We start from the raw sequence: 26,953 nt of genomic DNA, 5'->3' as shown, positions 1-26,953 counted from the left end.
GGGAGGGGCATTGACTTAAAACCAAGCCGACCACTGGTAAAATCTTCGCCATGCGGGGCATATTCAGATAATAACATTCCTGCCTTATGCCCCGGAACAGCGCAGACATCACACGATTCTTTTTTAACCCACATTCCCCCGGGGGCAAGGGAGATGGTTACAAATGACTGGTGTATTACAATAATGCACAATAAAAGATCTAAATAGGTCCTTCCGTTATATTCCACTGATTTAGAAAAAATAATATATATACATGTATATACATGTACATGTATATATCAGAGACATAGATAATATCTATGTCTCTGTATATATATATACTAAAAAGTGTTATTATCTTTTTGATACCTCCAAAAATGAAAATGTTGGTATTTGCAAATGGCGTTTGCAAATGGGGTACTGTAATTTACAGATGGCGAAGTGTTTGAAAATGGTGTTTTACAAATGGCGTAATTATCCAAACCTCTACTTTGCAAATGGCGTCATGTAAAATTATGTACGAAAAAAAGTAAAAAACAAAACAAAAATAAAATATGTACCAAAAACTCAAATAAAATATGTATGCAAAACTAAAATAAAATATGTATGCAAAACTTAAAAAGAATATGTATGCAAAACTTAAAAAGAATATGTATGCAAAACTAAAAAAAAGTATGTATTCAAAACTAAAAAAAAATGTATGACAAACAAAAAAAAAACAACAAAAAATATGTACGAAAAAAAAAAGTATCAAAAACAAAAAAAAAGTTGCAAATGTCACTTTTTTGCCACCGTTCAAAATATTTTAGTACAGAAATCGTGTATTCCTAAAGTTTAAAGATGCTGCGAAAAATATCCCGTTCTGTCAGTCATTTACTTGATAACTTTTGGTGCCATGTTGAGCTCCATTTTAAATATGTAAGGAATGAAATAAAATGCAGTTAATATTTTTTCCCCCTCCGTAACAACCGTTCGCCAGATGCTTTTTTAATGGGAAATCTTACATACTTCTTTAGAAAGATGAATTTTATAATGTTAAAATAATGGTATCAGAGAAATGTAAGATGCTTGTTACCTGAATAAAGTAGCGATAAATGTGAAATTATTTGTCATAAAAGTAGTCAAAACAATGTAGTATTTGACTTCCATATAAAACATGTAAACTACTTATCACTATAACAGTACTGTACTCATCATTAAGCAACAGATCAGGTAATTGGCCAATGTGTATTTTTTTGATAATATAAAAGAACATCAAAATAAAAAAGCTGAAGAAAAACAATAAAAAGCATAATGGGCCTTTAAAATGTTATTTTTAAACCTCGGGGAGATCGATACCCCACAATCCCCTCTATACCCCCAGTGAGAATTTTACATTATTCTGAAGCTCGCTCTTAATGTGCGACTACTTAAATAGTTGATATTTTTTGACTGCCTGTACGGACTACTACTTAAAGCCGCATCTTCACCTAGTCAAGTTTCTAATGTGTCACATTTAGCTAAATGAATGGCTATTTTAACATATTATCAGGCAAATTTTTTACTGAAATGTCTTACTAAGATTACCCAGAATTTATACCTTTGTCTATGCAAAGACTATCATATTTCTGTAAAATGTGTAAATAACAAACGGGAAAATGATGCATTTAGCTAAAAACAATTCAATTCAAATTTTATTGCATTTTTCGACAAAACTTTGCCTTTGGCAATACATACAAAACATACATAAATCACTTGAAATATGACATACATTCAATACAAATATATACAATGTTCACATAAAATGCAGAAAAATATCGAATTTACAAGTCTTGCATTGTTTCTAAAACACTAGATCTTAGTGCGAATGCTTTATTTAAAAATTTACATAGTTGCAATATTCTACTTTTATTTCCTGATGACATAATAGAATAGAACTTATTTAAAGTTGGAAAAGATACATGTTTTATAAAAGATTTTCTCAGTTCTGAATATAAGGGACAACATAATAAGAAGTGGTATTCTGATTCAACATTTTTATACGAGCATAATTTACACAATCGATTATTTCTATCCGTTCTCATATATCTCCCTGTTTCTATTTCTAAGGAATGAGAATATAATCTAAAACATGATAATTGTTTACGTAAGTTGTCATTTTTTACAAAATTAAGATATTCCTCGAAACAAAACTGTGTTTTATATTTCTTATAGTAGTCAAGCTTTGGCATATTATCTATACAGTCATGCCACTGTTGTAAAAATTGATCTCTTATTCTCTGCTTAAATAACATACAAATGTATTATAATTGACATTAACTGCATAGTCGTAAACAATGTATGGGAAACCCATATCAGTAATAACAGAATGAACGCGTTTAGCCCAACAGTTACCATTCCCATTAGTGCATTGGTCTAAATAAATATGGTATATAGGCGCCTGCTGACGGTTAACGATTTTATTCCAAAATTGTAAAGCTCTTTCCTTACATAGAACAGACAAAGGAAATTTACCTAGTTCCCCATAGATAGCACAATTTGGGGTCTGTCTTTTGACACCTAAAACATATTTATAAAATCTTATCTGTAGTTTATCAATATCTTTCAGCTTATATATACCCCAAACCTCTGACCCGTATAATAAGATTGGAGCTACCATTCTTTCAAATAAGTATAATTTTGTTTTAACATCGAATTTAACTCTATCAAAGAGTGCGAGAACATTGTGGTAAGCTCTTAGACCTTGATCTGATAGTGCTTTCACAGCTTTAACAAAACTACCTGTGTAAGAAAATTTCACTCCTAAATATGTAAAACTATCTACTTTTTCAACCAATTGACCATTTATAAATATATTAAAATTATGGACTGACTTACGTTTTTCAAATACACATATTTTAGTTTTATTAACATTTATCTTCAAACCCCATTTACATGAATATTCAAAAACATTATCAACTTATCAAAAACAATGGAGTTAATGAAAGGTGTACATTCTTTTAAAATAAATGGAAAATTTTAGAAAAACATATTTTAAGCTTAAAGCTGCATGCCTCCAGATGAGTCAAAATATTTCAATAAAATCAAACTTGAGAAATATGTACTACGATTATAGGAAATGTAAAATGATTCAAGATTCAAGTAATATTTTACATATTATGTGCGGTCAATGACTGAGTTTTCAATATTTACAACTATATTCCTACTGCGTTACTAACGCATTAAGGGCTATTTATGCATATTTTGACAACTTTTTGGTAATTTACGTAAGTTATAAGTGCCATTGATAATGTGCAAATTGCTTCCTTTTGGTTATTCCACAATATTATACATTCAAATAAATTTTCAAAATTTTCATGAAAATTAGCGTGAATCTGGAGGCGTGCTGCATTGATACAAATTCTTTTTTTTGGTGATTTATTTTGTGAAAGTTCTTCACTTACTAATCAAGACCATTTAAATCCCTATTGATTCAGGGCACATGTTTTGTGTCTATTTAATACCTTGATTTTTGTTTACCATTGGCTTTGACTACACTACATGTATATTATTTAAAACATAATGAACATAAATTTTCTCTGACCCCAAAGTGCGGTCGTTTGCCTGATGTTGAAAAATGCATATGTACCTGTTTAACGCACTTTGGGGTCGAAATTGGACCCCAAAGTGCGTTTGACCCCAAAGTGCGGTGTTACAGAGCCATGTATCCTGTCAAAAATAAAACTGATAATATAAACAAAGTGTAAAAAGACGCGCTAAAAGTTAGCGTTACGACATATATAAGAGCGTCGATGAAACAGTGATTTTTTTCACTGCAATTTTGGGTTTGTGATAAAAAGAATATCATATTTGTGTAGGTTTATTACCAAATTCATTTATCTCAATAAATTTTGTAATGAACTAACACTTATTCAATATCCTCTATATATGTTTATACAAAAGATGTTGTCATATTCAAAAATAATTAATGAAATATCTCATTTGTATATTCTTAATGTTTATCTAAAATCATAAAGTGTGTTAATTTATTAACTTTGTCACAATTATGGCTATAATACAGTATACTTCTACAACGATAAAATCGATATTTACCTCTGTAGATCATATTACTTTACAGATTTATTTTATTTGTATTCACGACACAAAATCTAAAATCAGAACAGTATCATAACCAGGTCAGTTTTAAAGTATAATATATTTACCACTATCTTTAAAGCTTTTCAAATATGTTTAAAACCAGACATCAATAACTTGTAAACTTTATCTCAAAATATGAAAATATTTATGAAGTAAAGAAATGGATAAATTTCAAAATATTCTCAAGAAACAACGACAAAGTGTTGAAAATGTAACACCATTATACAGGTAACTTTTTTACCTTCATAATTGCTTGCAACGCAAAAAGTTATATATGAAAGTAAACTAAATAAGAGTACTATTGTAAACTGCATCGTCCGTGTTTAATTTAACTAATAACAAAAGTAATAAGGTATACACGGCATCTGTTTCATTCCTGACTTGGGTAAGATGTTCCACAGTCAGGCTAAAGAAAGAAGTAAAGAAATTGTATTGCGTTCATTTGTGCTCAAATTTTGGGTCACGGTCCAAGACAGAACATGACAATTGTGATATACTAGAAGTTATATACCCTGGCTAGTGGTTTAGTAAACTTATACAATCATTCTATGTGCAATTTGTGAAAATCGACGGTTTTTACTTGTTCATTACGATTAAAAAAATCGCGACACATTTAGAGTGAACACTTCTTGACTCAGCGGGGTTCAGGGGCTCAGCCCAAAGATACGTTTACTAGCTGGACAAGAGTATGCCCTTTTGAATTGAAATTGCAATGTCCTCTTTAATATCTAACATAGATTTATTTATCCTTAATGAAAAATAATAAAAATAGATGAGGTAAATTATATAAGTGAACTAAATAAAGAAAAGCGTTGTAAATGTATCAAACAGTTACCATAAAAAGCACATGTACAAGATGTTGGCCCAATCATCAAAAACACACCTTTCCCCCTTTCACAGTTTGTTCTTTAATTTTGTCAAAATCTCCCTCCAAAAGCCAATTCTGTTCAGTATCCGCCTCTGTTATTAGTTTTTTTTGCAACGATTCGACAAGGTTAACCCTTTCACTGCCATAGGGACGGCTTAAGCCGTCCCTGTTATTTTCGGCGTATTTGCCATATGGACGGCTTTAGCCGTTTCTATAATAATGATAGTAATAATAATAAATTAATAATAATAATAATAATAAAAATAATAATAAATATAAAGAAAATTATACCATCGACAATAATTATTATTATACTAACAGATTTGGAAACATATATAATTATTATAATACAAATAACAAATAATAATAATTATATTAATTAATAATATAGTAATTTCTTAGAAAATCCTCTGGCAAATAGGTGAACACTAAAACAATAACCCTCTGGCAGCGAAAGGGTTAAATAACAAAAAGCGTTGAAAATAGGACTTTTTGTATCGGTACATGACTGTATAGATACTTCTAAAAGTATCATCTTTTCAATTCATCATGAACATTTCTGAAAAAAAGTTTTTAAATGAACTAAACACAGGTTTTCATGATCCAGTCTCAGTACTTACAGGACAAATTTCGTTGGTTTATTTTATCTATTATTTAAACTGGTACTTAGGTAATCTAGAAATAATGTAAAATTGAAATTTTACATCATGTTTACGAGCTGTATGAAGAAAATATTTATGGGAGTTTCATTCAGTTTTTCAGATTAATTTTGTTCGCTTGTGTGTGGATTAGATTTGTGAACAATTACAAACAGAATAAAGTTTGTTCATTGCTGTAAAAGATTATGTTTTCATTTGATTTGTTCTCGGTGATATGTTTTAAGTAAGACATTCTTCAAGACCCTAGCTGATGATTTTGGTGTAGCAGAAAGTAGCAGTACATTTCAAGTTATTGTCGACAGGTTTCATAGTCTCAGTGAAGTATCAAAGGCTATCAAGGATGTTGGCGTTACAAACTGTGGCCTTATTTTCGGTAAAAATATTTATTTTATGCTTATAAATAAAAGTATTGAGAATTATTGATGCAATACGATGCATATTTTAATTTTCGTATTTTCACTGTAAAAACTTGTTTTCACTGCATTGAAACATATATTTTACGTATTTCGCTGGTGTCTTGCCGGTATATTTTTTCTGAATTCAGCCAAAACACAGTATTTCGTATCGTATGGCAAAAACAAAAAAGAAGAGAAAAGTATATAATAAACAGAAAAATCAAGTTTTTGTCTATAAATACAGGATTTATTTTCATTGCATGGTATGAGAAAAATCATACGTTACTTGTGGCTACCGCCACTTGTAAATATTTATTTTCATTCCACTCGATGATATTATAACTCGCATTTTATTCAATTTTTATTTAGTGTCGCAAATCGTTATAATTATCAATAAACTCAAAAAGGGTTTTTAAATATATACAAAATGTTGTTCAATTGGGAATTTCGGACAAGCGTGTTTTACGTGTTAAGATTCTATGCTATGTTTAAAGGTATCGACTACACGAAGGAAAACATATATAATGGAAAAGTCACATTTAATAAACGGAGTCTTCATGATGTGTCTAAACAGAGATCAAATCCTTACCAAGAGGTAAATTCTATAGTTAATAATGTCTCGTTAGATAAACATTCTTTTTACTGATTGACAATTCTGTTCAAATTCTGTAACAAATTATGAAGAGATCCTTTCATGAATATGATGGGAATTAATTTTACATAATTAACTTATCATTATTAAATCATAGCGCAAAAAAGATTACCTAGAAAATTCCTTATAATCAGTTTATATCAACAGAAATAATACCTCTACATTAACTACATTTTGTATTATACATATATTATACATGTGTTATTGGGTGTTATTAGGTGATATGTATTCTTGGTGAAACTCTAGAACCGTTAGATGACGACGGCATTATACCGACTTTTGGGTTTGGAGGAACCGTTGAAGAGGAACATGGCACATTTCCTCTTAAAGATGAGGTGATCATATTTTTATGTTTAAAAAATTTGTTTTAATAAAGAACGCAACAGCTGTTTGCCAGATAAATCAATTGATGACAATATTAGAATGAAACAGTGTAAAGGGTACGATAACTTATAGTTTTTATATTACATTAATCAAGCTTTTATCACTTCAGGGCAACTGTGAAGGATTTCTAGATGTTCTGGAAACGTACAATAAATTCACCCCATCAAGAACGCTTGGTGGTCCATCGAACTTTGCTCCACTTATAGAAAAGGCTATTAACATTGTCCAGCGGACAAAACAAGTAATACGAAACGTTCAAGTTTTATTCCATTAATTCATTTTATTGTTCTAAAATACACCTTTCTTAATATTAGGGTAATCATTATTTTACAGTTCAGATGTATTCAAATAAAATACCCTTCAGCAGTTAAAATGATTTTGTTGATTTATATCGAATAATTTATAGTATACATATGTAAATTGTACATATTGAGGATGGTATGTGTAGAGACAAATACTTTCTGTCCTCCCATATATCACTCACAACATAATTAAGTTCCAGTTGACCAGATTTACACACCAAATTTCAACTGTATTAATTGATTATTACATGAGATATTACAAAATTAGTCAAACTTTACGAAAAACTCTCGTATAAAAAAATTACTCGTACAAACGTTGTTTATCAGAACAAAAATAATATTGAAATCAACAATCTCATTAACTTGTTGTTGTTGTAGTTTAATTAAATTTTGTAACATTTGTAAACATTATTTTCTTGTTATGCATCGGATTATGCCACGTCGAATATTTCGCTACTAACTCACAAGGACTTAAGTAATTATACATGTATTTAACAAGGTGTTGCACCGGCTATTAATTAATTGATGTCGACGTAAAACGCCATAACTTTTTGTATTCCTGGGGACCTATTAAAATTTCTGTCCGCGACCGTCCAACAAATGCGTCTTTGAGAATAAAACAGACTAATATTTGTTTTCGGAATATGTTGTTTGATCATATTTTGCGTTTATCGACTAAATAAATTGTTTTGGGCGAGCTGTCGGTTTCCTCTTGCTGCCACGTGTTGTTTACTTCAACTATGGTAACCTATATTGATTTCATTTTATAGTACCATATATTGGTGATAGTGTGTACGGGCAAAGTGGACAATGAAGAAGAAACTATTGAGAGTATTGTGAAAGCCTCAAACTTTCCTCTATCCATAGTGGTTATTGGAGTGGGCGATGGACCATGGACTGCCATGAATCACTTTGATGATAAACTGCCCAGTAGACTCTTTGATAATTTTCAATTTGTGGAGTTTCATAAAATAAAGTCTGAAGCCAGGAATCCACATGCAGCGATCGCCTTGGCAACTTTGATGGAAATTCCAGATCAGTTTACAGCAATACAAAAACTAAAATTGTTTGACAATTTAACATAGTATACGATATTTCCATACACAATCATCATATGAACCGTCATCAATAATAACTTCGTTAGTCAAAGAGGTTTTAATAATTTGAAAAACAGTTTAAATTTAGTCGCTTACTAAAGTTTTCACGAGTAGTTACAATTGGAAATAGCAGAGCAAAATGACTTATTTTCTTTGGCATATGTGTATTATCATTAACCGGTCTATAGATTAAAATTTATTAAATAAATTGTGCTTTAAAAGGTAAATATTAACATTTTGTAGAAAACTATGTAGAAGTTAAGTCATTAGATGCCTTTTACTATCCTTCGTTAACAAGCTTCATTAAAAAGAATAATGTGTTTTCCTACAGAAATCTATATATTAATCTAGTGACCCCAGGAGCAAGTCCAATATTGACTCAAGGGGCATTATTAATATCAGTTGTGTGAAGATACACAGGGCAAAGCTACACACTTAAGATGTAAGCTCTAGGCATTTTAGTTTCACACAATAAGTTCCTATTTAAGTCTATATTTCCAAACTGAAGTAGCTTAAGATTTATGCCCCATGTAATTCTGTGACAGACAATATTAAGACATCAGATAAATAGACGGACAGATAAACTGATGAACAGACAATGCTAAAACTATATCCCTCTGTCTAATCTTCGACGAGTAATTATAACAATGAGGTTATAAAAAATGACACATTCATGAACTTTATTATTTACATTACACAACAAGATATTTCAAAAACTGTTCTCGTAAATTCTCCCATGAAAACTGGTTTGTGTCAATCTACAATAAGAAATTAAAATACAAACATAAAGATGGTGTATTGTGAAACAATTTTTCTTGAATTTCAGAAATTTAGAAAGAACTTATATCATCATATATGCTATTTTGCAAGATTCAAACATGGTTAAATAAATGCTAATAATTTGCATACTGTGCCCCTAAGTGCTTATAAATGTAAATAGTTACTATAATAATTGTGATATTTTATTTAATGCATCTATGTCAATATCATAGTACTTGCGACTGTTAACATACAAATGTCTATTTATAAGTTGATGGAAAAGTAAAACTGGGATGTCTGTATTCAAGCCATCATGATCAGTAGAGAAAGTTGGCAGCATTAATAAGACAGCAAACAGATTGATGTATCTCAGAAATTTTAGAATGTAAAAATATTTTATTGTGCTGAGAATTTCAAAAGACAATTTGTGTATGTCTTGTATTAGCAGGTTGCTTGACATCAAAAATGTTTCCTAAACAGAGGTGACACCATATCTATTTTCAAATTACCTGGGAAAAAATGGAAGGCATATTTATGTTACTTGCCAAGATCATGTACTTTGTACTTATAAATAAAAATTATTTATATTGATATATCAACATGCTGGTTTAGCTTAAACTCTTTCACAGATGGGCAGACCGTTCAATTACTAAAATATGCCCAGGACTGTTTGAACATATATAACTCATTTGTACAAACTTGACAACTCAATGTTGTCTGACTACTGGTTGTACAAAATATATCTCTTATATACTTACAACAACTGACCTACATCTAGGTATAAAAGGCTTTTTGCAGAATTCTCTCAATTTCTTATACAGCTGTTGTTCTGTATTATACAAACACTCCTCTGAAAATTACATATACAAATTGCATTATTTTAAAGCATCAATGAAGGATTTATATGTGTTTAACTTTTTATTATGTAAGGATGCTGCTTATAAATACAGATATAAAAGAACTAGGTTATACCCCAATTAATATTATGTTTCACAAAGTTCAACACTCCTCATAACAATTTAGTTCAGTAAATTAGCAAAGAAAACACCTGCATCTTATATAACAATAAATAAAAGAGAAAATAGTGTAACACTTACTGAACATTTGATTATTATTAATATATATGTTTGAATCATATCATAATATAGTGACTTATTTAAAGAAACACTAATAGATCTTTTATTTACAGTGAGTGATACCTTTTATATAATTGCTTTCTGTTTATTATCTTACAAAATGAAGAAACTATGATGAAGATAATATAAGCATTATACTGACTTGGAAATATCTCCGGATATACAAGCTGGTTTGGACACAATGGATAGCAACCAAGATGAACAGCTTCTAACCTGACAAGACAAGAGCCACTGCTGACTTTTTCTTATATCCAAAAAGTTTAAAAACAAGAGAGAAATGACGGCCCTTATTAACCCACCTGAGTATATGATACACAGGAATCAGATATTATTATTATAATAAATATAAACATGGTAATAGTACTATTAAAAACAGGTAAAATGATGAGGAGGTGATATGATAAAACTATTTTTCATGTTTTTAGCATACAGGCACCAATGATGTTTATCAGACTTATAATGTTTTCGCAACTCAAAGGTAATTTCTGATGAACTTATTTAAAATTTGCTTTGCAAATGAGATGTTTGTTTAAAATTTCTTTCATATGTATAGCTATCTTGTTGAGCAGATTGTTTCAAGTTCAGCACCCATGATCCTAGTAAAGAGACTTCAATTATTAACTGTTTTTCATAAATTTTGACAGTACCATGCTTCATTTTTCACAATTTAAGGAAGTAATGCTAAAACATTTTAAGAAAAATTGTGGTTCAAAAAGGCCAAGTCATCTTCTCAATTAATGGAAAGAAGCCTTGCCTTTCATTATTGCAATATTTTTTTCAAACGTTTTAACTCATTTTGAACTCTGAATATGCCAAATGTTTACTTAAGAATACTATACATTTCTTACAACTGAATCAACAAGAAATCAATATAACAACCATTTCTGACAAATTTCAAGAAAAGTAGCATTTAGATTTTACTATTTTTGGGTTATGTGAACTTGTGTTTCATCTGAGATGACTCATATTCAAACTTAGTCAAGTAAATACAAGGACATATATCCTGACCAAATATTGAGTTGATAGAGTCAAAATTGTGACCACTAGAGTGTTCACAAAGTGGGTGTGGGCGGATGACAGACTATGGACTTTTATCAAACCTAACAGCTCACTATGAGCTTGTGGCTCAGATCAGCTATAACATTGTATTAGTTCCTTGTTTTTGATTTAAAAAACATACAGTATGTAAGGGAAGGAAACATTTCTAAAATGTTATTATCATAATCTTTATCTTTACATTAAATTACATTAAAAGGAGCAAACCCCTTCAACTAAATAGCCATTTAATTATTTGATGAGCCAAACACTTCATGATTTAGATATTTGCTTTCATATAGGCCCTAGTTTTAAATTGTTTATCTGATCAGATATTTAGCAAGATAATCATTCCAAAATGTGTTCACTTTCAAAACCTGTCCTCATCTGTTGTCAAAATAGTCATTGAAAACTTCCACAAACTAAAGCATAAATCATGAAATAAAACAGTAGTCAATGATAAATAAATGAAACAATTATGCATCCCAATAAAATAACTGTACCGTGAACAGAAAAAAATTTACTATTCATATACATGTACTTTTTTTAAAGTTATGAATAGGTTAACTTTTTATATATCTCGAAATATTTATATCAGATCTTACATTGCCACACCAAAGAATTCATGTTTGGCAGTTGATACAACACAATCCGCACTCTGTAGAACTAGATAATAATCTTGTTTGGATGGTAAAAAACCCCAGTTTGCTATCTTCTCTTGTAATATAACTTTACTCTCCTCAAATATTTCTGAAAGGGTTGAAAAACTTTAACAATATATTAAACAAGAGCTGTCAGTAGGATAGCATGCTCAACTATTCTCAGTGCTTAATAGAAAAACAAGACCCTGGATAATGTAGAATTTTTTAAGTTAAAAAAGAGCCATAAGTCTGTCAAAATCCACGTAAGATTTAGGGCTTGAACAATGTTCTCCTATTATGCTCTCAAATAAGTGTGTGAAGTTTCAACCTATTCCCTTCAGCAGTTTTGGAGATACCAACTTACATGCAAAATGTTAACCAAAGATGTGATGCCTGAGTGAGAATAGCTCTCTATATTCTTCCAATTGTTGAGCAAACAATGAAACATATTAATACCTATATGTTACTATATAAAGAAAACAAGCTATTATGACCTTTATCTAGGTCATTATGCATTTCAGACACCATACTAGTAATGTAGTATTTTCCTTAATGTGCAGCATAGCAGTTTTTAAATCCATCCAGGAAAGACAGTATTTTTGACCAGATATGGACATCAGTGCAATTTTATTCAAAATTTCCTTTGGAGTCAAGCTAGAGATCTAGATCTTGTCCATGACACATTGTCCTAATCATTTATACAAAATAATTTTAAAATCCATCTATAAATGACAAATGACTGTACACAGAGTTAGAATGGACTGAAGGATGGTCAGATAATGCAAAAAAAATATGTACCTCCCCATTCTTGGGGGCATAATAATGAAACTAGTGTACAATAGGAAATAAAAACAGTTACCAGGTACTTCAGAGTACATTTCTCCCAACACAGATATTCTAAAGTCTAGACCATCATTATGTAATTGTGTCAGTACCTTAAAAAACATCTCTGGATCTTTGTCATGCTCCCTGCAATACAAATATACATTATATACATATATATAACCAACAACAGGGAAATAATTACAGACATCAGGAAGCTAAATTTGAATTAAACCTTTATAATTATCGTATAACTTTTATGTATAAAAATTATTACAATCTACTCATTAAAGAGTAATCATTGGGAAACAGAGAGGTTTTTTTTTTTATAAAAATGAAACAACAAGAATGAACCTTAACTATGTGTAAAATTAGTGGACAGGCAAAATATTCCAACTTGACCTGTATTCAAGGATGTTTTATCAAGGAAACATTTGTTTGTAAAAGAAAACAAAGACAAGAAAGATCAAACCTGTGTGAAAAGAAAATATTAGTGTTCTGAAAGAAACTTTGAACTTAACCAAAAGCAATCGCAAGCCTGGTCTCCACATGAAGTTGATAAATGTATATATCAAGTTTGTGATGCCAATATCTCATTCACATGTTTAATGTATGTCTGGAAACCATGTTTCTTATGTTAGTAGAGTAAGTCAGTGACCTTGATTTGTACCCTAGGGGGACCAAAAGCAATCCCAAGTAATGTTTCTACATAAGCTTGCTATATACACTTGCTATGTACCACTTTGATTACAATATTTCAAATGTTGCTGTAGTTATCGTCTACTTTTAGTATGTGACCTTGACCCTATAGATTACACATAAGCTTGCTATATACAAAGTTTGATTATTATACATCATTCCTCACTCTAGTAAATTTGCTGAATACTGTACAAACTTTGATTACAGTATCTCATTCCTACATGTAACCCCAGTTATCATCCAGAAACCATTTTTCTATTTTTACTAAGAGTGACCTTGACCTTAACCCTAGGGGGCCCAAAAGCATTACCAGCCAGGGTCTCCACATAAGCTTTCTATCCAAACATTGATATCTGATTCCAAATAAATTCTAATTTGATGGTGAACTATCAGATGATACCAGACACAAATCTTAATTAAAGGAATTTTGAGTTGTGTTACCTAGAAAACATATTTTGGTAAATTAATGTGTTTGTCATTTACAATTTTCTTTGAATAGACTTTATCTGGATTAAAAAATATTTTGGGTTTTCCCAGCTAATTGGGGGGGGGGGGGGGGACAAACAAACTCAATTAATGAAGTTTTTATAACACTCTTCAAAGAAGAGGGGGTATATTGTTTTGCTAATGTCGGTCTGTCCGTCGGTATACCACATGATTTCTGCTGATTATCTTGAAAACTATTTATCACAAACAAAATGGTTTACACTCATTATCTTGGTTACTATTAATCACAAAGTCTCCATATTTCACATATTGATTGGTCATAACTATGTCAGAAAGGTTTTTGCTCATTTTCTTGGTTACTATTTATCACAAAATAGAGAAAAACAGAATCCCTAAAGAAAGCCCAACACTGCAAAATTGTAAAATGTTGCAGGCTTGGTTTGATTAAGCCTGATCATGGACGGTACTGGAAAGTGCAAGTTACCGTCCACAAAATCTTCATATTTCACATTCTGATTGGTCATAACTAGTAGATGACCCCTATTGATTTTAGGGTCACTAGGTCATAGGTCTTGAATGGTAGTATGCTTTCTGCTGATTATCTTGGTTACTATTTATCACAAAGTCTTCATGTTTAACATATTGAGTGGTTGTAACTAGTAGATGACCCCTATTGATTTTGGTGTCACCAGGTCAAAGGTCAAGGTCACAGGGGCCATAAATGTTAAAATGCTTTCCCCTCATTATCTTGGTATCTATTTATCACAAAGTCTTCATATTTCACATATTGATTGTCAAAACTAGTAGAAAACCCCTATTGATTTTGGTGCCACCAGGTCTATGGTCAAGGTCAAGGGTACTTGAATGGTAGTATGATTTCAGCTCATTATCTTGAAAGCTGATTATCACAAAATCCTCATATTTCACACAGTGACTGGTTATAACAAGTAGATGACCCTTACTGCTTTTGGGTCACAAGTTCAAAGGTCAAGGTCACAGGGGCCTTAAATGTCAGAATGGTTTCCGCTAATTATCTTGAAAACTATTTATCACAAAGTCTTCATATTTCACACACTGATTGGTCATAACTAGTTAGTGACCCCTATTGATTTTGGGGTCACTAGGTCAAATGTCAAGGTCACAGGGTTCTTGAATGGTAGTATGGTTTCTGCACATTATCTTGAAAGCTATTTATCACAAAGTATTCATATTTCTAATATTGATTGGACATAACTATTAGATGACCCCTATTGATTTTTGGGCACTAGTTCAAAGGTCAAGGTCATAGGGGCCTTAAATGTCAGAATGGTTTCCGCTCATTATCTTGAAAGCTGTCACAAAGTCTTCATTATTTTTTCTTTTTTCCATAACTGTACACTTCCATGTACCCATTTATGGCAATTTTTTTTTTTAACAAAATAACCAATAATGTGAGTCAAGGGCTAAAAGTAAGGGGGGGGGGGGGGGGGCATATGTGTCGTTTGACATTTCTTGTTATCTTTAATTATACAATAAATTAAAAGATTGGGAGGGGAGAATAACACATCAAAACACCAGGTCAGTTTATATATTCATTTAAACTACCAATTTCGGGTACTACATTTCCTTCATCAGGTTATCAATTTAAACTTTACAAATTATAGAGCTAAGGTATTAAAAAAGACGGTACACTTTTTGTCAGATGTTACTAAATATAGAAAATTTGTTACTAATTATAGTTACGTTTTGGATATTAGCCAAAATTAATTGGCAGTGTTCCAGAATTGTTGAACTTTTGCAATTACACTTGTTATTATATAATATGAAAAATATTATAAATAGAACAAACGTTTATGATCTTTTCATTTTCATTGTTTAATTGTCCCAATTCATCTTGTAACAGGGTTGTGTTGTTGTCTGTTAGTTTTGAAGGTTCATATATAGGTGATATTGGTTCCGGTATGTTGAAAAGGAGGGTATTCTGTTCTGTTGGTGCCAAAGTTTGTGACCAAAATTTATATGTGCTTCTTCCCACTTTATTTGTAATGAAGAGTTTATGACAGGGACTTGTGGAGTTAGGTTTACATGTAGAAATTTAAAAGTCGAAGTGGCCTGCATTTTATTAGTAATATAATCAATATATATTTTCAATATAAATCATGTAGATGAAAACCTATTGCATTATAATCTAGATTTTATATAAAAGTCTGCAAGTGTAGATGACTCCATTAAAATTATGAGGTTTATTCTTAAAAATTTACACTCACCATCTGTGAGGCCAAACAATATGCAAAGGTCCTGTTTGAACTGTTGTTTTACTTTTTTTCAAAGGTGTTTCCTGTAAAAAAAAGAAAGAAACATGGTTTGGTACAGCTTACATAGATGTTCAAGTTCTCTGATCTGTTGATTTGTTTCTGCTTGTACATTCAATACGAGAACATGATATCCCTTCTTCTCAGGTCAACAACCAGTATATTTGGTTTAAGGTTAACAACAACTACATCAGTTGAATTTCAATAATTAAATCATGTTAGTAATTCAGATGTTTTACATGATGCACACAATTGCATGTCTAATGTTTGAGGTGCATGTATGTATTTGGACTTTCAGTACAAAATCTTGATAAATGCTAGATCTGTACATACAATAATAAATAAATTATAGAAATAAAATGAAATGACTCATGTGTACGTGTCAACAGAAATGCATTTTTGAAGTTCTTACCACTGAAAATAAGTACATATTAAAAGGGAGATAATTATTAAAGATAGAGTTATGGTTTTTTACATTGCACTGCTTTTCACTGTTATCTGTTTATATTTGTTTTAATAGGAACTCTTTAATACTTGTAGTTATTCTATGGACAAGGAAAATACAGCTGATGTTAACCTCTGACATTTAAGTGTGAACTTGACCTTAATGGTAGGGATTTTGGTGTTTTGCATGACACATTATCTTAATATGGTTTATATTTGTGCAAACTTATTTCAAAACTCTTTGATGAATGGGGAAGTTGTTTACCATTTACAATACAGACCATATTACAGGCAATTTCAAGCTTTGACCTTTAAGTGTGACCTTGACCTTAGAGACCAGAACCTGGTCTTGGGCATGACACATCATCTTATCATAATAAACATTTGTGCCAAGTTTTTTTTTAAAAAAAATCTCTAAATGGATGAAAAAGTGATGGACCAGACATAAAATAAACCCTTATGTTGAACTTTGATCTCCAAGTGTGACCTTTACCTTTGGAGATAGGGGTTGGTGTTGTTCATGGCACATTAATGTAAAGATGTATTTTGGAGTTAGTTATAAGGATGGATTCAGGGTTGACCCTGATTGAAAATTTTGTTATTCATATCTGTGTGAATTTCTGACTTCATAACACAGCATAACGTGCCAAAAATCTTGTAGCCAAATCATAATAGATCTTATCTAGAACTTGGCAAGTTGGTTTTTCCCATTTTCTCCAAGGGTACAAACAGACTCTTACCATTATGGCTTCAAGGAGCACAACCATTCACAATTGAGTAATCAGTATGTTGTGGTTATTTTTGAAATACTTAATTAATGTGTAACTTATTTGTACCTCAGGATTTGATGGTGGAAAACCCACATTTGGCAAGTTCAGGAGCATCTTTATTTCTGTAGCAAAATTAATAGGATTATGAATAGCATATATTAGAAATGTTGCAGATTATGTAAAAAATGTATATTACATCAAAGGTATCACTGCCATCAGCATCAACTGCACAATCTGTAAATGTTAAATGATCATTTCCAACTGCAATATCTCCTCTTGTTCTGGAGTTTTGACTTAATGTTTCAGAACATGAACCCTCCTTTCCAAAATCTGAATTCTCAATTAAAATCTTTTGACAACATTTGGTAAATTCCTTCTCCCTTTTGTCTCCAGTCTTTTTAAAAGACTTATCAATGTTCAACTTTGTTTCAGTGTTCTCATTCTTTACGTTACACCCCAATAATTGTGTATTACTTGTACACGTATTACTATCTTTATTACTTATTGATTTATTTGTTGCTGACTTATTCACAGTTTCAGGAAAAATAATTGGAAAATGTAAAACATGACATTTTGGTGTGATCTGCTCCACTAATGTTTTAGGTCTATGGTCTCGAATCAGCTTCAGGTGCGAATTTATGTTGCTCAAAAAAGAGTCCATGTTGTATTTTGAGTTAAATAGGACAACATCGGCAACCATGCTGAAAATAAAACAAGTATCAGATTTGTCTCTGATATAAAAAACAAATCTTACATATTATTTCAATGTATTTAGTAATTGCCAAACTAAAACCAATCTGTTATATATATTGTGACTAATCTTTATCTTGTTCTATTAATATTGAATAAAATAAAACTTCTGAATTCTCTGAATTCTACCAACAATACTGCTACCAACAAGAACAGCCTGGTTAGCACTGGCTTGACTGTACATGTACATGGGTTTGTATCCAATTTCAATATTTTTATATTAACTAACTATGACTAAGGGGTTCATTATAACTAGCCTAGGTAGCTGAGTAATCTCCCCTGTAAAATGTAAGGAATCACCAACTTTCTTTAACATTCAATTCTGGTCAGAACTTATATATCTATATTTTTTAAGGTATATTAGGGCTCTACTTGGAATTTAAGTTATTTTTCAAAAGAAGGACAATTCAAAACTAGCATAGAGTTCAAAGAAAATCATGATTGAAAGATATTGATAAAAAATTAACTCATCACTGTCCTACTTTTAAGTTTTTTGCACTACCAGAAGTGTGTAACTCAACATTAAATACATTTTGCTATTCTTCCAATAAAGAAAATTTCTATTATACACATAAGAAATATAGAATAAAATATGTCGCAAATTACTTTTGCACTATGACAAAGAAAACAAGAGCTGTCACAGGAGACAGCAAGGCTCATCTAATAAAATACTGGATGCAGTAAGGAAGACAAAACTATGAAAGAAAAAACAATTATGTATAATTATGTATTAAGTTATAGTAAAAAAAATTGCATTGTTAACATAAATTCCAAAATCAAGGGGAATAATTCTGGAAATAGTCACACTAGAGTTATGAACCTTGTCACACAACATGTTTGTAATGATAAGAAATATATATTTGAAGTTTTAAGTACCTTAAAAAGTAAAGAAGTTATAATATCTCTTAAAGAAAATCCTTAGTTCAAAGAGAGATAAATCTGTAAATATTGCTTCAAGAGTTATGAACCTTGTCACATAAAATGTAATTGATGATAACAAATAAGTATTTGAAGTTTGAGGTAGATACCTTAAAAACTAAAAAAGTTATAGTAAAAAACATTTTTCAAGAAAAAAATCTAAGTTTATGGGGAGATAATTCTTGCAATATTGGTGCTATAGTTATGAACCTTGTCATATAACATGTGGTTAATGATAAGGTACATATATTTGAAGTATGAAGTTAATCCCTTAAGAAATGAATAAGTAACAGTAAAAAACTATATTTTTTAGGGAAAATTCTAAGTTCAAGGGGAAATAAATCTGAAAATATTGGTGCTAGAGTTAAAAACCTTGTCATATAAGACGAGGTTGGTGATAAGGTACATATATTTGAAGTATGAAGTTGATCCCTTCAGAAATAAAGAAGTAACAGTAAAAATAGTATTTTTTAAGGATAATTCTAAGTTCAAGGGGAGATAAATATGAAAATATTGGTGCTACAGTTATTAACCTTGTCACATAAGATGTGGTTGATGATAAGGAACATATATTTGAAGTTGATGCCTTAAGCAATGACAAAGTAATAGTGAAAAATATTTTACTGCACCAAAACTTTAATCTGAAATCTGGAGGCGGACGCAGACGCCGGGGTGAGTAGGACAGCTCTCCATATACTTCATATAGGGGAGCTAAAAACAAACAAACAAAAACTTAAAATTAAATTAGGTGTTGCTTGGAACAGTTTAGAAAATGATCCTTAAAAAAGATCTCAAAACATACACATTCACAGGTGAAATGCAATATGCCACCCGCATCACATATGCTGCAGTGACATTAAAAAATCAAGTGATAATTATCTTGCTTTCTTACCATGTGAGAATTTCATTATAACCAAACTGAAAATCTCTATCTTGCTGCTTCCTTACAGGGTATATCATCTGATTCTCATGGAAATAAACCACTTTGTGTAACACAGCTAAATCTTGTCTAATAGCAACAAGTTCTGCCAAATTCAAAACTGAGCTTGCAAAAAGTGTCCTATAAAAAACAACATACACCATAAAATCGCATTACCAACTCGTAGAATTGTTCATTTCATAAAGGAATTTGAATATTGTTAGCACAGTCTATATACATACTTTCTAGAAAACAAACTACATATGAAATCTTAAACTAAAACTTGAGATCAAGTCTACACAAATATAGAAAGAAGAAATTTCTTAAAATAAATTTTAAAACTTGTTGTTTTAAATACCTTTCAGAATCATATTAAGAAATTATTTTACCTAAAATTGTGATCTCTTGGAATAACTTGACTAAACCATAAAGCTGATGTTCTGGCTTTCCAATGCCATTTCTTGCCAGGTAAGCTATGAAGTTGTGTGCCAGGAATTTCCTTGTGTAGAAGGTCAATCAACTGTTTGTGTGAACCAGCACAGAATGGCTCTATCAGAAGTATACGGCAGGCTTCATCCATAATATGCTATAATAATATAGTAAATATGTAAAAATGACTAACCAGTAAATAAAAGGTGACTTTTGACTTACAAATGAACATTATAACAAGAGCTTGTCACAGACAATGCAGCAGTCCCCTACCCATGTAATGTTGTCTGATTCCCTACCTCAACCCATATTAATGTGGATTCTGACTTGAAAGAATTTGTCTCAGATCTTTTAGAGTCAACACATAATTAGGAAATTTTCCATATGAAATTTTAAGGAAATTGACATAATTTTTGGAACAAATGTAAACTTTTTGAGTTAAATCACAGAATGACAGTTAAGTATCCAAATTTTAATGTTTATATAACAATAGCAACCAAATGTTTTTCACTGATGAAAAACATGAATATGACATGCATAATCACCATATGACCCTCTAGCCATACACCAAGTATCATCAACCTAGCTTTAGTATGTTCTGAGTTATGGCAGGATCCAGTTTTCTCTGGATGGACAGAATGAAAGACAGACAGAAATGAATCTGTAGACACAATTTCCCATGTGACAGCCGGAACTACCTAGTTGTTTACATCAGCAATAAAGATTTTCAGAGTCTTATGACTGGATGTGTGATACAGAAAACATCAAATAGGATCAATATAACTGTAAATACCTTAAATTTCTTTACTTAGATGTAAGTTTGATTAAGTTTAGAAATTAGTTCTGTTTAATTAAGTTTCTCCCTCCTTATTCAATTTGCAGGGGATGAACACATTTCTGATTAAAGATTTAAAATTTAAAAAAATGTCAGGCAAGATTTTTGGAACACTCTAAATGCTTCACTCCAAGGTTGAACATAATCAATCCATTTATCCATTTATATAGGTAGAACAGCACTACTGGTCGGGAACCATCAACCAGATACTTTTTGAACATTTTTCCATACAGATTTTATATAATTAAAGCTAGAGATCTGGAAATTTGACATACATCATAACATCATCATGATACAGCTAGGTTCTTCTCCTAACTAAAAACTAGTTTGTTTCTTTCTTATTATGTTGACAATTGTATCTAAGGCCCATCATGGAGGGGATCAAAATTACCTAAATTGTCCACACTTCAGTACCATGTGTCCAGACAGATATGTACATGCCAATGAATTAATTCTTCAAAAGCTTGGGTGTTTTATTTTTTATTTTAACATGATATACAATATCTCAGCAGCAAATGCCTGATTTGGTACACTTTGTATGTTGTGTTGTCAATAGCGACAACACAACCTATATCATTATCACCTTTTCTTCTTGTTGTTTTGTAGCTATTTGCCCAGATCGTCTTGTTGTCCTGCCGCTAGCGAAGCATGCCAAATGGCGCGTTGTCGTTGTCTGCATTTTGGGATGTCGTCATGTTGCTTGGCTTAGGCCATCCTTAAAAAAATGTTTGTTTGCAGTAACGCGACCGACTCACAAAATTTGCCCCTACTCAAATTTTTTTTTCATGGTCTGGATAAAAAATTTTTTTTTTGAATCAGAAAATTATGCCTTGTGCTTTGTTTTTGTTCTTTTAAAGGTTAATAGAAGAAATAAAATGTAGTTCTTATTAAATTAGAATTCAGTTATCAATTGTTACCAGTTTATCAAGCATATATTGTCCAGCATTTTGAAATTCCATTTTTATTTGGGAGTACAGTTCAATAATAAAAAAAAAAAAAAAAAAAAATCAACCTACCTACCCACCTTAAAAATTCTGGGTCGGGTTACTGCAAACAAACATTTGTTTAAGGATGGCCTTATATATATATATATATATATACAAATGGCCAATCCAATTTGAGCTGAGCGACAATGTGCCATCGCAACAACATGCCGAACAACACTGTGCCGTTTGGTGTTCTTCGTTAGCGACATGACAGCAAGACAACAGTGCGACAATGCACCATCTGGCGCTTTGTTGTGCTGTTGCAAGCAACAACACGCTGCACAAAAGTATTCCAAATCAGCAACCATAAAATGCTGAAGTTTTGGATGTTCCATTGTTTACTTTGCAAATGATTATAGCTGGTATAAGAGGTCAGTTATTGCACTCTATGTCAAAATTTTGAATGTCAACATACTTGAAATAGACATATAAATATGTTTACGAGATTTGAAATAAATTTAATTAGAAGAAATATGCATTTATTCTTGATAAAAATGACTGATTGATCGCAAACCACTGAACAAAGAAAAAATGTAAATCAGACATTTTCAGGGCCATCCAGGTTTGGTGGTTGTCCAGGTTCTGGTGGTCCTCAACCAGTTCTATTTCCCTTAATTGCTTTTTCAGTCAATTAAATTTATGTAATACTGACATATTATCTATTTGTATAGTTTGAATTTTATAGCAAGTTAACTGCTGGAAGTTTTCCAAAGCTTAATTTGAAGATTTTGACCCATCTATTGTTCCATAATTTTTTGGGATTACCATGATACCCTAGTAACCTCCTCTGATTGTCAAAATATATTGACGGACCAAAGTTTGATTCCGAGATATTTTCATACTGGGTCAGAAAATCTCGCTTTAAGAGTGAGATATTGCCCACACACGAAAATAGAACAATATCTCGGCCTCATGTTCGAGTAAAATCTAGTATTTTAAGTCATTGTACATTCTGTTTTTAAGTCATATCTTACTTTAAGTTTATATATATGTGATATTTGGCCTATATTTGGGTTTATTACCCTTCCAGAATTTTTCCGCCTTTTTGATTGGATATTATCACCTGAAAGAAATTGATATTACCGAGCCAGACGGGTAATAAACACACACTAAATTTCCCCGTTGGATACCCAAAGTTGTAAACAACATGCGCTGTGGCGATGCGCGTACGGTCTGATTTTACGCGATGTAAATTCCGATTTACAAGCACTTTTTAACTGTCAAATGATAAATATTTACCAAAATAGAGTAATGATACATATTCTCATCAGTATTGAAAACAAATATGACCTTGTGAAAGCTTGATATTATTTCCAAAAAAGTGTGTTCAACAGACTACTCCTTTTCTCTTGTTTACATTTGTTAGGTTCGAAAGAAACTACGTCATGTATTTATGTGACATCATTTTGTGGTGAAGGGGTACCCTAAAGGGAATCTTATTTCCACGTTTCATTTGAAGTAGTGCTCAATGATTTATTTTAAAATCTTCTAAACTCGGCAGGGGAAGGGTAATAAAATTATTATTTTGGTTTTGGAGTGATATATGTGGATACATTACCTGCCAAGATAAAATATCATCCTCGCCTAACGGCTCGGGTGATATAAAATCTTGACAGGTAATATATCCACTATATGTCATATATCACTCCAAAACCAAAATAACATATAATATTTAGGCAATATTTGGGTATATTTGGGTACTTCATGCCGCCCAAATATCTTGTCGCACAGTAGCCCAACAAATTGTGAGCTTTAGGGCTTTTTATTATATAGATGATGGTCGCCCAGAGACAGAGATCTATATAAAATCGGTTGGTCTTGCAGTTAAAATATTGAGACTAGTCGCGCAGTAGTTGGACTACCTCCACTGAAATCACCCAAAATGGCAGACAATGGTAATAGATTAAAAATGACATTTTAATTGGATATTTTGAAATAAATTTTTGACACACAGTTTTGGAAAAGGATCACTCATGAAGAAGAAAAAAAATTTAACAGTGTTTAAATATTTTCCTATTAACGTTAAGTAGAACTACCAAGTACCATGATAGATTTTCAAAATGAGTTTAATTAAAAGCGACTTTTTTTACATAAAGGAGATGATAACATTGTAAAAAAATTTGGAACGAATATAAACTTTGATCATTTTCCTGGATTCACACACACAAAAATCTCGTAAACGGTTGACCGTACAGCATTTTAATGACGTTTCCCAATAAAAGGGAAGTAACCACGTCGTCTTGAAGAGACTACTCTAAACTGCTGATCGGATATTGCAGGTATGTACCTGGATATTGCTAGAATGAGTTCTTGAATAAAAACAATAACGTAAAGTGTCTTAAAGTCGCCATGATCCCATTGTCGTCAGTTTTATGTATTCTCGTTTTCTCTCGTTCGCGTTATCTGGAAGTACCAAAGGCGGCTTATTTTGAAAGGTGAATATATTTTCTACTTCGTCACGAGAGAGACGAGCATTCAATGAGTTCAATATAAATTTAGTATTGAATTAAAACTCATTCATTATCCTCTATTTATCAAAAACTGTACTGTACTGTACCCAAAATAACAGGCGTACGGCACATTTGCCATGCCAGTTATGGTCAAATTATCATAAAATAATCACCCTCAAGAACAAAATTACTATCCAGCATCCGTTTACATTAGTATATATTTTCACCATCGTATACTGGTGCCTCGTATTTCCTTGGTACCCTTATTTCCAAGGTATCAGGCTTAAACAGTCTGAAGTACCTCATAGACTTAATGTTTTACTTTTACTATTTTAAATTATTGTATTTTTATCGAAATGTCAGATCTACATAAAGAACTAAAAACAATATTTTATTCAGATTAAGAGCAAAGTTATTTAATATTTCACCATTTTTCTTTTAGATTTCATACATTTTTAAGAAAATCTTCTTTGTTAAACAACCATTGAGGTATGAAAATCGCCCCTTTCAGATGAGCCTAGGTAAAGGTGTACAAATAAATAAAGTTTACTATCGGTTTTGCTATTGAAACTGTTAAAATGTTATTGCCTTGGAAATATGAGAACATAAATTTACTCTCAAGGCAGCAGATGGGTGTTAATTACAATGTTGTATAAATAATTGCTTACATGCAAACATTAAATGGGATAAACTATGATGCAATTGACATGTCTATCCTATACAGTATTCACTGTGTTTTCAAGAATTTTATCCTCTTAACTTTTGTTGTTATGAGGCACCAGTTTACCATCGCGTTTTCTCCATCGTGCCATCGCGTTTTCACCATCGTACCATCTCGTCATCGCGATTTCACCAATGAACCATCGCGTTTTCATCACCGTGTCATCGCGCTTTCACTATCGTACCATCGCGCTTTCATCATCGCGTTTTCACCACCGTGCAATCGCGTTTTCACCATCGTACCATCGTGTTTTCACCATCGTGCGATCGTGTTTTCATCAACGTACCATCGAGCTTTCACCATCGTGCCATCGCGTTTCACCATCGTGTTTTCACCATCGTACCATCGCGTTTTCACCATCGTGTCATCGCGTTTTTACCATCATACCATCGCGTTATCGCGATTTCACCATCGTGCCTTCGCGTTTTCACCATCGTGTTTTCATCATCGTACCATCGCATTTTCGTCATCGTACCATCGCGCTTTCACCATCGTACCATCGCGTTTTCACCATCGTGTCATCGCGTTTTCACCATCGTACCATCGCGAATTCACCATCGTGCCATCGCGTTTTCACCATCGTGTTTTCATCATCGTACCATCGAGTTTTACTCATCGTACCATGGCGTTTTCACCATCGCGTCATCGCGTTTCACTATCGTACCATCGCATTTTCACCATCTTACCATCGCCGTTTCATCATCGTACCATCGCGTTTTCCTCCAAGTGCCATCGCGCTTTCACTATCGTACTATCGCGTTTTCATCACCGTGCAATCGCGATTTCACCAATGTACCATCGTGTTTTCACCATCGTGCGATCGTGTTTTCATCAACGTACCATCGAGCTTTCACCATCGTGCCATCGCGTTTCACCATCGTGTTTTCACCATCGTACCATCGCGTTTTCACCATCGTGTCATCGCGTTTTTACCATCATACCATCGCGTTATCGCGATTTCACCATCGTGCCTTCGCGTTTTCACCATCGTGTTTTCATCATCGTACCATCGCATTTTCGTCATCGTACCATCGCGCTTTCACCATCGTACCATCGCGTTTTCACCATCGTGTCATCGCGTTTTCACCATCGTACCATCGCGATTTCACCATCGTGCCATCGCGTTTTCACCATCGTGTTTTCATCATCGTACCATCGAGTTTTACTCATCGTACCATGGCGTTTTCACCATCGCGTCATCGCGTTTCACTATCGTACCATCGCATTTTCACCATCTTACCATCGCCGTTTCATCATCGTACCATCGCGTTTTCCTCCAAGTGCCATCGCGCTTTCACTATCGTACTATCGCGTTTTCACCATAGTGTCATCGCGATTTCACCAATGTACCATCGCGTTTTCATCATCGTACCATCGCGTTTTCATTATCGTACCATTGTGTTTTCACCATCGTGTTTTCACCATCGTACCATCGCGTTTTCACCATCG

At 32.2% G+C, this 26,953-nt stretch overlaps 2 protein-coding genes across 3 annotated transcripts; one reads left to right on the top strand and one right to left on the bottom strand.

Annotated features, from left to right (window-relative positions):
* Positions 1 to 4,116: 4,116 nt before the first annotated feature.
* Positions 4,117 to 9,078, top strand: LOC132760558 (uncharacterized). Of its 2 annotated transcripts, none has more exons than XM_060752555.1 (6): positions 4,117 to 4,323; positions 5,925 to 5,995; positions 6,512 to 6,612; positions 6,888 to 7,004; positions 7,163 to 7,294; positions 8,126 to 9,078. In XM_060752555.1, the coding sequence occupies exons 1-6, from the start codon at positions 4,256 to 4,258 to the stop codon at positions 8,438 to 8,440; spliced, it is 804 nt and encodes a 267-aa protein (XP_060608538.1). In that variant the 5' UTR covers positions 4,117 to 4,255; the 3' UTR covers positions 8,441 to 9,078. The 2 variants fall into 2 exon arrangements, with proteins under 2 accessions (XP_060608538.1, XP_060608537.1); XM_060752554.1 differs by having other exon boundaries at positions 5,847 to 5,995; positions 8,126 to 9,073.
* Positions 9,079 to 9,105: 27 nt separating this feature from the next.
* On the bottom strand, positions 9,106 to 24,611 carry LOC132760557 (glycosyltransferase-like domain-containing protein 1). The gene is made up of 10 exons (XM_060752553.1): positions 24,471 to 24,611; positions 20,473 to 20,669; positions 20,057 to 20,224; positions 17,693 to 18,197; positions 16,238 to 16,308; positions 12,883 to 12,992; positions 11,988 to 12,132; positions 10,490 to 10,560; positions 9,970 to 10,061; positions 9,106 to 9,210 (listed from the first exon to the last, which is right to left on the bottom strand). Exons 1-10 carry the CDS (start codon positions 24,477 to 24,479, stop codon positions 9,145 to 9,147), a joined length of 1,434 nt encoding a protein of 477 aa, XP_060608536.1. The 5' UTR covers positions 24,480 to 24,611; the 3' UTR covers positions 9,106 to 9,144.
* Positions 24,612 to 26,953: the final 2,342 nt, after the last annotated feature.

Source organism: Ruditapes philippinarum, unplaced genomic scaffold (genome assembly GCF_026571515.1).
Source record: "Ruditapes philippinarum isolate M1 unplaced genomic scaffold, ASM2657151v2 ctg2204_1_1_1_1, whole genome shotgun sequence".
Taxonomy (NCBI): domain Eukaryota; kingdom Metazoa; phylum Mollusca; class Bivalvia; order Venerida; family Veneridae; genus Ruditapes; species Ruditapes philippinarum.
Note: the sequence above shows the minus strand (reverse complement) of the source record. Positions and strands in the feature narration are given on the sequence as shown.